This window comes from Dryobates pubescens, chromosome 5 (genome assembly GCF_014839835.1).
Source record: "Dryobates pubescens isolate bDryPub1 chromosome 5, bDryPub1.pri, whole genome shotgun sequence".
Taxonomy (NCBI): domain Eukaryota; kingdom Metazoa; phylum Chordata; class Aves; order Piciformes; family Picidae; genus Dryobates; species Dryobates pubescens.
This window is the reverse complement of record NC_071616.1, coordinates 40,651,498-40,663,611: the sequence shown is the minus strand read 5'-3', so window position 1 is coordinate 40,663,611 and position 12,114 is coordinate 40,651,498. Positions and strand designations below refer to the sequence as shown.

The window sequence follows — 12,114 nt, the reverse complement described above, 5'->3', positions numbered from 1 at the left end:
GTCTCCCCAGCAGTGTCCTTCCAATCCGTGGATATCTCTTCTGTGGTTCTAGGCATTCACTGATCCTTCAAAAGGTTGGGGGAAATGTTATCAGTGGTGTCGGAAACTTGTCTGCTATCTAAGAATATACCTCTCAGGAACAGGGTTTAGAAGCATTTGGCTTACTTTGCCTGTATCTATCTTTGCCCCACAGTCAATCTTCTGTTACTAAGAATATCCCTTTTTACATCTTGTACATTTCAAATAGCAGCAGAGGCCTTACGTTAGTTCTTTTTTAAATAGAATGTAGATCTTCACCTTGAGCAAAAGCTAGGACAAGGCATAGGGGAGAGAATTATGTTTGTGACATCACAGAAAGGTTTAAGTAATTTACAGAGGTACATTTAGGAATTATTCTTAATATTCAGATTAGTGTAATCTGCTTTTTTTCTAGAAGCAGAAATAAAGTCAACAGTCCCATGGGGTCAGTGAAATTTTTATTGCTACTTTTACCTATCAGGTTCACAGTCTTTAAATATAGTTCCTTTTAATGGATTGAAATGTAACCCTTTGCATGTTTCCCTGCAACATGTGTTTTTAAGCCTGTCCTGCCTTTATGGTTCTGGTTCACACTGAGAAGTTCTTTAAAATATTTTCTGCCATTCCTGCTGTAATCAAAATATAGAAAAAGAGCTTGGAAGTATTAGCAAAATCTGTTTGATTTATTAGTGGCACAAAAAATTGCAAAACTGCAAAAAATTGAAAGTACCCTATCATCAGCTTTTAGGGACAAAGTGAGTTAATTTGTAGTCTTTTCCTAGGCTTGTAAGAACTGTGTTTTGTTGTCCTTGCTGTTTCAAGCTCTCCAGTGACATCTCCCTGAAAAGCTGAGGCATGTCTGGCTGGCTCTGCTCGATATAACTCTAGATTTTTATATATATTAATGCTTCTTGTTTTCCAGCGTCAGAATGCATCCTGGGGACTCTGAAACCAGGCAAAGTCATGAGCCAGTGACCATACTGTGCTACCACTTGCTGTTCCGTAACCATATAAATCACGACCAATTAGAGGGATGCCCATTAGGGAAAATACATTCAACAGTCATTTCTGATTCTGTGTGTGGTAGTTGGGCACAAAGCCTAGAGGTGGCACCCGTGAAAGGGTTCTGTAATTTAACACGCTTGAAAATGCTTAACTAGACAGTATACAGTAGAAGACAAAGATGTGCCTTTATGTGGATGTCTACTAAAAGAAGTATTTAATCTTTATCTTTTCCTTGTTTAAACGATTAATGTGCAATTTAAGTTGCACGTTCTCATAGGCTGGGGTTATCGAGTCACTGGCACTCCTTTAGCACAAAGCTGATAAATTCTGTTTCTGAAGTGCCTGTGAATGAATGTACCCTGAACTGCATATTAAAACTCACCATTCTGCTGATGTGTTTGGTCAGTTGTATGCTTCTGTGAGGTCACTCTGCCAAAGAATCTTGACAATATTGACACATTTCATTGTGACACCTTGGCTCCTTAGGGATCCCTAACATCTATATTGCTAATGGTTTTATTGTTGCCTTTGGGTCTAACTCCAATTAAATTGACCATGGCAGTTTGTTGCAGCCTCATCCTCTTGAGTACCTGGATTTCTTTGGCTTACCTTTGCCTATGAAGAAAGTGCACTTTTATCCTTTTGAAAATAAAGTCCATAGGCAGGAATGTGTTCCTCCTGAGAGTAATATGCAAGTCCTTTTGTGGTTAGACAAAGGGGTTTCTTAATGCATTCTGTGATAGAAGTGCCCTTAGAGCCAGCCCATCCTTGTACACAGACCCCTCTGTGAGCTTGGTCTTTTTGTAAACTGGGAACAAACTTTACAACACTGTCTGCTTGCAACAAAATTGGACATTCATTTTTAAGCACACAGCCTCATAAACAATTCTTTTAAGAAGAGAACTCCCTCTGTATAATAAAAGAGAAGGTGGAAGGAAAAAAAAAGGTCTGGGGTAGTGATTTAACAAGCACTGTTGTCTGGTGCTTCCACACTGGACTTTCCACCATCACTCTTAACTACTATGGCAAATTATTTCAGTATATTTGCATTTAATAGTTTTATGCATCTCTTTTATTCTGGTTTTAATCTTAGTTTAAGTCATTAGAACAGCTTTGTACTTTCACAAACGCAATGACCAGAAGTACCTTAAGCGTAAGCTAGCCAGCGTACATCTTCAATGAAAACATCTGACAAATAGACTAAGTAGTGCTAACAACGCACAGCTTAAAATTACAAGCCAAAAGGTGGTGAAATAATTTTGCTCCCTGTGCCATGTAGGCACTGTACATCTCCACAAAAAGCAAAACCAAAATTTGATGGAGGATGAAGGGCCATAAAAATTTCCATACTGCTGGGTGCAGTTGGATCCTTTATGTTTTGTGGCATGGTTTTGGCACTGTTAACGCTAGCTTCCGAAAGTGCACATATCCAAATTTCCTGTCTAAAGGAGTCTCACTTCAAAAATAGATTAAAAACATTGATGCTACTGCTGCTTTTAGTGTACCAAGGTGGGGAGTGGGAAGTTACATTTTTGACTATAGTAACTATTCCATGGTTTTGCTTTTTAGTTTTGTTTTTTTTTTTTTTTAAACCTAGGATAAAGCTTAAAATTGGAGAACTGGGCTTTAGTCTTTTCCCATTCTAAATGTGGCCTAATAAAAGCTGGATTTGTAACGTGATAGCTGCAGCTGGGATGGAAAGTTCCTCCTTTCCCATTCCCTTCAATTAACGAAAGCAGAACTTCAAAGTCTAAATGAGATCATTTGAAGTGCTAAAATTATTGAACACCAGGACTGTTTACTTCCCTATCTGGAAAAAAAAAAAAAAAAAAAGGAAAAAGCAAAAAAAAAAAAGCTTGAAATGCAAAAGTAAAATTAAACCACTGAAATGAAGTTAGGAAACTGTAACAGTTCTACTGTAATAAGTGGTGTCAGCTTAGTTGAGAGGCATTTATACATAATTTGAAGTTAACCATTGGACAGACATGGATGGTTTTTTTCATGACTATGGCAGTAAAAGCTTTTCTGGGATGTCACAGTTGTGTGCTGCTCAGAAAACTGCAGTGCAAAGAGAGTATGTCTGAACAATACCTCTGACAAGAGAATATGCATAGATGTCATCAGAGACTGGAGCCTTTTTAGAGCATTGTAAGCACTTAGGTTGTTTTCACTCATTTTGTAGTTGTTATCAGTAGTTCTTGGTCAACTGCTCATCATTTTGCTGACAGCCCATAACATTTTTCCTCAGCTCTACTTTGCCCTTTTTTGATCATGAGCATTGGCTGTGCCACCATCTCCATGGAAGCATGTAGCTAGAATCAGTGGGTACCAAACCTTCTTCAGCTGACTCATTTGATGGCAGTAATCATCAGCCTTGGTGCTGCTGCCACATGCTGGGAAACGGGAAGTTAATGGACATGTGTTTCTAAAGGACGTCAGTCTTTGACCAGAGATGAGGTTAGCTTCTGAAGTTCAATGGGAAAGTGTAGGATGGCACTGTGAAAGCTGGAGAGATGTAGGGAGTGAGGAGCTCCTGGGCCATGCCAAGAGGTCATAGGAGGGTGGAGGGTGCAACCAGTGAGATGTGCTAAATAGCCATTGTGAGTGGGGAAGAATATGCAAACAGGACCCAGCAAAACAGGGAAAATGAATGCAGACAGCCAAAGACTGCCTATTTCTGTGATGATATTAAGTATTTAATTTTTCTGGCATAGACAGAACACACAGATTCCTGTTCAATGTAATGAATTGCATATGAGACATTCATCTGATCACCTCTTTAGGTCTTGCTGCTGTGCTCCTGGGTTTCTTGTGCTGGCAGCATACCACAACAGCTGCTCTTCTGCTCTGTTATGCTACATGCCAGACACAACCAGGCTGCCTAACCTAAGATCCTTTGACCAGCTGTACTGGGTATAGGCAGCCCTGCAGCCTTGTGCAGGGGATCTCTATCCTTTGCAGGCCCTTGTATTTAGCAGAATAAGCCAGGTAAGCACACTTCCAGGTACATCTTTCCACTGCCCAATAGCCATTCATACCTCTGGCCTCTGACCTTATCCATCCCTGCCCTTTTTGGGTGACTCATCAAGTGAATTCTCATGTCTTGTGACTCAAATAGTTTGAGTGTTCTGGTCACTAATAAGGAAGTCAGGATATTTAGTTAAATCCTTTCAACTCTAATTCTTCAGTTAATTAATTCCTTAATGCTAAGGAATTCCTTAACTCCAAAGTATATTTTCATTCTATAAGACACCAAAGCAGGCACACTGAGTTAAAGCTTTTTCCCAGTACTTACAATGGTCTGTCTTTTTCATTGTTATCCATCCAGAGAAAGTAGAATTAGACCACAAAAACTAACTTTGTGCATGCCAGGTTTCAAATTAAGACATTTTTGCTCCAGCTTTGTTCAAGGACGTATGATTAGAGCTTTCTTCCTCTCCTTAGGAAAACCTGTAAAATTATAATATAATAAAATGGAAAGCTGAACGTTTCAAAGGTGAATGTTTAAAATTTTAATGCATGGGACATTGTAGAGCCTTATCACTATTTGCAAACCTTATTATAGAAGTTGTTGTAAATAATCCAGAATTTTTTTGTGTGTGTGTGCTATACTAAGCAGCACAGAAAAAGAATTAGCTTTATGCTGTGTCATGCAGGGGCTGGAGGTTTTTGTAGTAGCATCAAGCTTGCACAGTAGAGAGCTGTTGCATTTGCAAAACTGAACCAGACTGGATTGTACTGGTGTTACTTTTTCTCCTGCTCTGTTCCACTCTTTTCTCCCAGAGGAATTGGAATGGGCTGCCTGGGGAGGTGATGGAGTCACCATCATTGGAGGTGTTCAGGAGGAGACTTGATAGGGTGCTTGGTTGCATGGTTTAGTTGATTAGGTGATGTTGGATGATAGGTTGGACACGATGATCTTGAAGGTCTCTTCCAACCTGTTCTGTTCTGTTCTATTCTATTCTATTCTATTCTATTCTATTCTATTCCATTCTACTCTACTCTACTCTACTCTACTCTACTCTATTCTATTCTATTCTAGTACAGTAATTTTGAGCTTCAATGTGGGTGACTATGGGTTTTCAACTTCCAAGATATTTTGATGGAAAATACAAGAGTTTCATTTCCCATTGCCAAAGCATGAGCTGGGTAGATGTTAAACTATTTTCATTATAAGTGTGGTAGTGTCTAGATTAGACCCTTAGCTAGTATAAATCAGCATAACTCTGCTGAAGTTTATACCTGTTCAAACTTGTTCCCAATTCTGAATAATTAACAAAATTCTAGAGAAAGGAAAATAGAATTTCAAAGAGAAAAAAAACCCAGAACTAGGACAGGATACAAAGGGGTTTCATGTGCATCTGTATAAAATTAAGAAGAAACCTGAAAAATGCCCTGTATTGGTTTATCATCCTATGATCTTATTTCTTGCACTGAGTATGCCTGGACTTGGATTTAGGATTACATCTTAAGCTTCATCTTTGTTTTGATATTAATTTATATTGTAATGTTCTTTCAAAATATAGTTTCATGCTCTGACAGAGGCTCACAATAGATTTTCTGGTTTAGAATTTTTTTTTTTAACTTATTTTGTTTAAAGCCTTTATTTTAATTGCATATTCTGAGAAATATCCTAAATGGTGAGAAAAGCAGCTACTGTAGTACCCTTTTGTGTTCCCACGTACATAATTAATTGCCTTCTGTTTCAACTAATGAGGCCATGTTGATCATGCAGAAATGACTCCACGTTGGTCAGTCTGTGGAAGGGCAGTGGTCCTTCAGTCAGGGATAAATTATATTTTGGACTTCCCCTCTGAGGCTTCAGGAGAGTAAGGACCTGAATTTATGTTTATGACAGGACTACATGGGCCACTGAACTACAGATGCTCCAAGTACAAGGGCACAGGCAGCCTTTGCCCTATTTCTGGCTGGTAGGGCAGCACAGCAAAACCATTTGAACAAGATCTAGGCTGCAGCTCACGGTGAGCTCTTGCCTACATCTCAAAGCCTGTCAATAACTACATCTTGACAAGAAGTCAATGGCGAGAAGGTAAAGCTCATCACCAACCGCAAACCGTAGCTCCTGAGAGTTGCTACAGTTGATGATTTTCACATAGGTTCCAATATCCAAACAGGAGCTGCCTCCCAGGCAGAGATGCCTGGTGAAGCTGGTGGCAGGATGATAAAGGTGGCTCCTTCCTCACCCACTGCCATCAGGCTACTAAAATAAAGATGGCACCATAGGGCCTGCTGTGTAAACCCGGGGGTGGTGTTGTGACCATTAGGTTGTGACGCATGAAGCAGGACCTGCATTATTGCAATTTAATCTTACATACAGTTTAAGATAAAAATAGTTTTCTGTTTTACGCACCTTCTCACGCCTTAAAGCAGGCCGCCCGCAGTTCTGCCGCGGTGGGCGCAGCCACGGGCACACTCCGGGCCCGTGGCTCCCACAGACCCGGGGGCGCCCGCGCACCTCGCGGGCAGAGGCGGCCGCCAGCAGGGCCGGGCGCGGGTGGCCCGGCGCCGGCAGGTGGCGCTGTGGGCCCAGGCATGGCGCGCGGACGGGCGGGTGGCGGTCCCTCAGCCGTGTGCCCCGCGCTGCCCCGCCGCCCCTGGCCGTCTCTGCCCTTCCCCTCCCCGGCCCTCCGCTATTTTCGGTTTCCACGGTTGTGCTCTTCGGAATGGATTCAATAAAATTTTATTGCCGTCATTTGAAAAATGCTAGGATTATTGTGATTTGTGGCGCCTGGCAGAAGAAAATCCGCCGAGGCTGGCCGCGGCCGGTCGCGCTGCCGTGTGTCCCCTCGGGCACCATGTCACCAGCCGCGATCATGACATGCCAGGTGGCACTGATGCTTGCAGCATTACCGCTTTAGCTGTCAGTTAACTTGCTTTATCGGGGTTCTGGTGAAGGCTGTATCAATATTTTTTCCCCTCAAACTGGCCCCCAGGCATTCCCTGCGCCCCACGGGGCCAGCCTGGGCCCGCAGCCCACCTCAGCAGTTGCGGCAAGCGCTAGGCGGGAGCGGGCTGCTGGGGAGTTTCTAGGCACCAGCGTGAAGTAGCAGACGTTAAAACACGGGCACACTTTCTGAGAGGGCAGGAGTAACTCGCCTGCTGGTTGTTGCTTTTTATACTGGTGCAAGCCTGCAATGTTTCTGAGCACCCTTTTGAAGGCATACAGACATCGAGTACTGCAGGCAGATGTTATACGTGTCTGTCTCCATAAAATACATGACGCATATACAAGAGAGAGCCTCTCTTCATTTTTTTGTGCTTACCATATCACCTTGTCTCTCAAGGACAACACATTGCTAAAATAGAGGCAGAGATTTATTGGAGGGACTAAGACTTTACTCCTTCCCCTTCTCTCCCCGTCAGCTCACATCTCCCACTCCTGCCTGTCAGGCATCTCCTGTGAGCTGGGAGAAAGCAAGCAACAGAGCTAGGGGAACATCTTGCCCCCACTCTGGCCTGTGGCATGGAGAATATAGCCCATGTGGCATGGCCTGCTATAGGAGAAAGGAGATGCTGCTACCTTTGTTACTTGCCACAGAGTGGAGACATGTTTTCTCAGTCACCATATCCTCTGGGTTGTTTTTCCTGTCTTCCTTCTCCCTTTCTGCAACGTCTGATAAACAGCCTGCAATGAAATCTGCAGATAAACAGTTTTTGCCTTATAATGCTTTGAGATACAGTGGATTCTGTGAATAGAGATGGCAACAGCCTCCTTCTCATTCTGAGGTCTTGTAGAGACTTATATAAAAAATAGTAGTAGTAAAAACAAAATCTTCAGAATGCTTCAGTGAGTGCTGACATGCCTGCAGTATGCACTGGAGTGTCCTGCCAGAGGCTAGTGTTGGTTTGGAAGCACTGTAACTTCAGCTGGAAGCCAGGAGTTGATTATTGGACCCTGCTTGGCACAGGGTTGAGCCAAAATGGCTCTGCTACCATGAATTTTCAAGGAAATGTAACTCTACTTGGTCTGGGTTATTATCATTGCACTTCTTTGCATAACACAGATGTGCACCAACTGCTCAGACTCCTGTTTGTGACTTGTTTAGAATTCCAGTTTCATGTGCCACTTCGGAGAAGGGGACACAGGCTCCTGAGTCACTGATGAGTCTTTAAAAGCTTTATGCTTAGCTTGCTTTTAGCTATCTGAATGGACTAATAATTACCAGAAATCATTCCATAAATAAAGTGGTGGGAGTGAGATACTGAGTATGTATACTAAGTTGTTACCCAAATGGAAATGAAAATTCCTACCATGCTGCAAAATTCGTAGTTAATGACTAATAATATTAGATATTAATATAATACAGTAACCATAGTTAATAACTAATATTAGACCAAACTTAATCTAGTCTTAGGATGCTTGTAATAGACGGACATTCCTCTTAGAGTTAATTTTCAGGGTGCTTATAAACATCATGGCCAATTCGTTCTATTTACTCTCTTGCTTTGTGGTGGATAAGACTTCGGTAAAATTATCTGTGCTCAGTATGTGCCTACAGTATCATCCAATCATGTAAATTCAGGGGCACTATTTTTAATCAGAGAAAATAATTGGTACTAATCTTGAAATAAATGGTGCTCCTGAGAAGCAGGAGCTGCTGTCTTCTCAGGAGCACCATCTGTGTGGCTCATATGCAATCAGCAATATTTATATTAAATGCTATATATTCTGCGTCACCTACTGTTTGATTTCTTCTGAGTCTCATCTTATGAACCAAAACAGGAATCACAAGACCCAAGTTCTGACAAGTAGTTTCTTCCCTCAGTTTACTGATGTATACCTTGTTAATGCAGCTTTGTTCTGCACATTCTTTCAACCAACAGTGTTTGTGCTGCACCCAGTTTGCCCAGTGCAAGGTCTTCAGCTCAATTTTCATTGTGATCAATATGTAGCTTTTTATATATCCCTCTCATATCTTCTAAAACTTTGCTGTTTTCCCCATTTCATCAGTGTCGTATGGATCTCACATTATTATTTTCCAAAATACCACCTTAGATTATCTCCAGAAACACCATTCTGCTTCTCATTTACTAGAAGGCCACTTGGTAATTGTTTTTTTTCTTAGCATGCTTGTAAAAGGCAAAATTGTACTATACAGTACTCTACTGGCTTTAAAAAAAAATGGAGTGTACATTTTTCACATTGCCATTTTACTAACAAATATGCTTTTCTTGTTCTTTCTTTTTTCTTATCTGGTAAGGGGTTTGTAAGCAAGCTGGATGAATTCATTCACTGGTTAAATGAAGCCATGGAAACAACAGAGAATTGGACTCCTCCTAAAGCAGAGACAGACAGCCTTAAACTGTACCTGGAGACACACTTGGTAGGACAAGATTACACTATGATTACTATCAGTAATTGAAGTGTTCTGCTGTGCTTTTCATTTGATTATTATTTTTTAATTACTAGCGTGCATCTATATTTTAATGTAAGACTTGGAGCACTAGAGTTTATTTTAATGAAAATACCAACCAATTGTTTTCTGTATTGAAATGAGTAGTGACAGCTTTCTAAACATTAGATTGAAAGCCAGAGTTCCACTGCAATTCTGGAATTGTCCCCAAAATGGAAAGAAAATGGCAATAGCAAAAAGAGAAAGGATAATGTTGGTTTTTCTGCTGAGTTCTAGGATTTTTAGCATACTGTAACATCAATGAAATTCTTATTTGTGAAAAGCTCTCATTTTCTCTCACACAGTTTCAATGTAATAGTAATTTAAATATTTGAAATAATTCAGTCATTTTACTTGATATGCATTTCTGGCTTGTAATTAATACAACTGTCACTAATCTTGTTCTTGTGCAAAAAGCTAAAACATTGTGTGGAGGAAGAAAACATTTGGATGAATAATCTTCTGAATATAGTGCAGGCTAGAATTATAGATTAGGAAATATTTTTATATATTATGAAGTCTTCTAAGAACTGTTTCTGATTCTGAGGAAGTGAAATGAAGCTGAATTAAACCAGGTATTAACTTCCCAAAAGCAAAATTTTACTGTTTCCCAAAAGCAAAATTTTACTGTAAGTAGGGAATAGAGATCAATGTATACTGATCAATTGGTAGATATCTTAATAGGTAAGCTGCTCTATCTGGTAAAAAGGATAGAAAAAAGAAAGAAAAACAAATGGAAAATTAAGCTAAGAAATTCTCTCCCCCTCTTTCAAAATGTAGGTTCTTGCCAGTATGCACTGGAAAAAAAATCTGGTGATAGCACTATTGTGAGCCAATGAGCGAAACACCCCAGCTAGATAAACCATTGCATTAGCTGAACCCACATCAGAGCATGGATTTCCAAAGTTCAGTCTCATTTCCAGTCTCTGATAATCTGATGGTTAAAACATATTTAATAGTTCTAGGAAGTCACATGATGCATTACAGGAAAAAATGCCATCCTAAACCCAACATTAATACTGGGATGACCATTATTTAATTAAGTGTACATTAACCACATACACAGTTAGAACCAAACTGAAAACTATCTTCAGAATTTCAACTGTACAGAAAACACTTTTGTGTCTTTTGCTCTTAAACATTTGTTGTTTTACACCTGCTAGATGAAGCACCCATTTTGGTCATCTGTCAAACGCAGTACAAGGGTACTGCATCTTCACCTTACATTGCAGAGTTTGGAATTGTGGCAGGGTTTGATTTTTGCCTGGTACTGCATGCACTCCATCCCATGGTTCCCATTATGCATACAGATGCTCTGAAGACACAGAGCACATCTTGAGATCAGATCTCAGAAGAGGCATTAGTTGTATCAATTTGTTTTCCTCTTACTCTGCAATGAGAAACTTTTGGAAAGCTGAATTTTTATGAGTAGAATTACAGTCTTCACTCTTGATTGGATAAAAGGAAACATGTTCCAGGAACAGGGCAATCACCAGCATATCTCTGTCACAGTTAGTTTCTTTTCCCCTTTTTCCATGGAAAGGAGCACAGTAGCTCTTTCGCAGGCAAATTACTTCCAGCTTTACCTTGCGGTTTTGTAGAAGATGAGGCCAAAACCATCTATCAGGCTGGGAGGTGGAGTAATAGCTCGAAACCAACACCTTCATTGCTGGAGGTAGTCAAAATAAATGAGTATGTGGGCACCTATACATCTTCACTTTCCCCTGTAAGTACTTAGGATCCCAGTTGTACTCTACATCTGCATGTCTTAGGGGAAAGGAAATCTTCCCATGTTTCAGGATGACCATGAACGAAGGTGGGGTTTATCTTCACTTCTGTGGAGAAGTTTCTAAAGGACAGTTCAGTTTCAATTTGGTGATAACTGTGATAATTTTTATGGCATATGTAGTTAGCAGAAAAAAAATCATTGCACAACAATTAACTGATTTTTCTTCTTGGATTTCAGACAACATGCTATCATATTTGTTTCTACACAGCAGAACTGAATTGTTAAAATACAGAGCATTTTTATAGTGGAGAAGATAGCTATTTTTATTAATTAGGTTGTCAGCTTTTCAGTGGTATTTGCCTGTCAGAAATCCTAATCTGTGTTTAAACAGAAGTATATGAACTTCAATTCACATTTGAGCTCATGGTTCAGTATTGTAAAACAATGGTGATCAAGGTCTTTGTGAGGGTACTTACACTGCTGGATTTCTTCTTTTTGACAGGTTATATATGCTGTCAGACTCAACTGAGATATGTTAAAGGGGACTTAGTACTTTATAAGTTTAGGTTCCAGACTTCTGGGATCATGGTGCAAATGCCAGTAACAAACTAACCTGGAAAACAAAGAAAATACATTGATTCTTTTCTGAGTACTGCAGCTGCACTAGCAAACCTCTTAACTATGATGCCTCACCGGTGCAGATTTTCTGGTCGTAGAAGGAGTGAAAACTCACTGTAGATTAGTATTTTTATTTTTATTAGTAGAGACAAGGCCTTAGCCTTTGGCACAATTTATCAATTTCACCACCTGTGATATTGTTTTCTTGCAAATATGTTTGTTGCAATAACAAAATTAGTGCCATAAAGAGAGAATATTTTGCATTCATGAATTAAATCTCTGCTGTCAAAACCTAAGAAAAGAAAATACAGGAGCAGGAAACCAGAAAAA

At 40.2% G+C, this 12,114-nt stretch overlaps 1 protein-coding gene across 2 annotated transcripts in view; it reads left to right on the top strand.

The window, feature by feature from the left end:
- Positions 1-12,114, top strand: part of AKAP6 (A-kinase anchoring protein 6) — a 281,842-nt gene that overhangs the window by 106,823 nt on the left and 162,905 nt on the right. For both annotated transcript variants that reach the window (XM_054162087.1, XM_054162088.1), the window contains exon 5: positions 9,246-9,368. In XM_054162087.1, the coding sequence (XP_054018062.1) occupies positions 9,246-9,368 (123 nt within the window). The remainder of the gene's footprint in view (positions 1-9,245; positions 9,369-12,114) is intronic.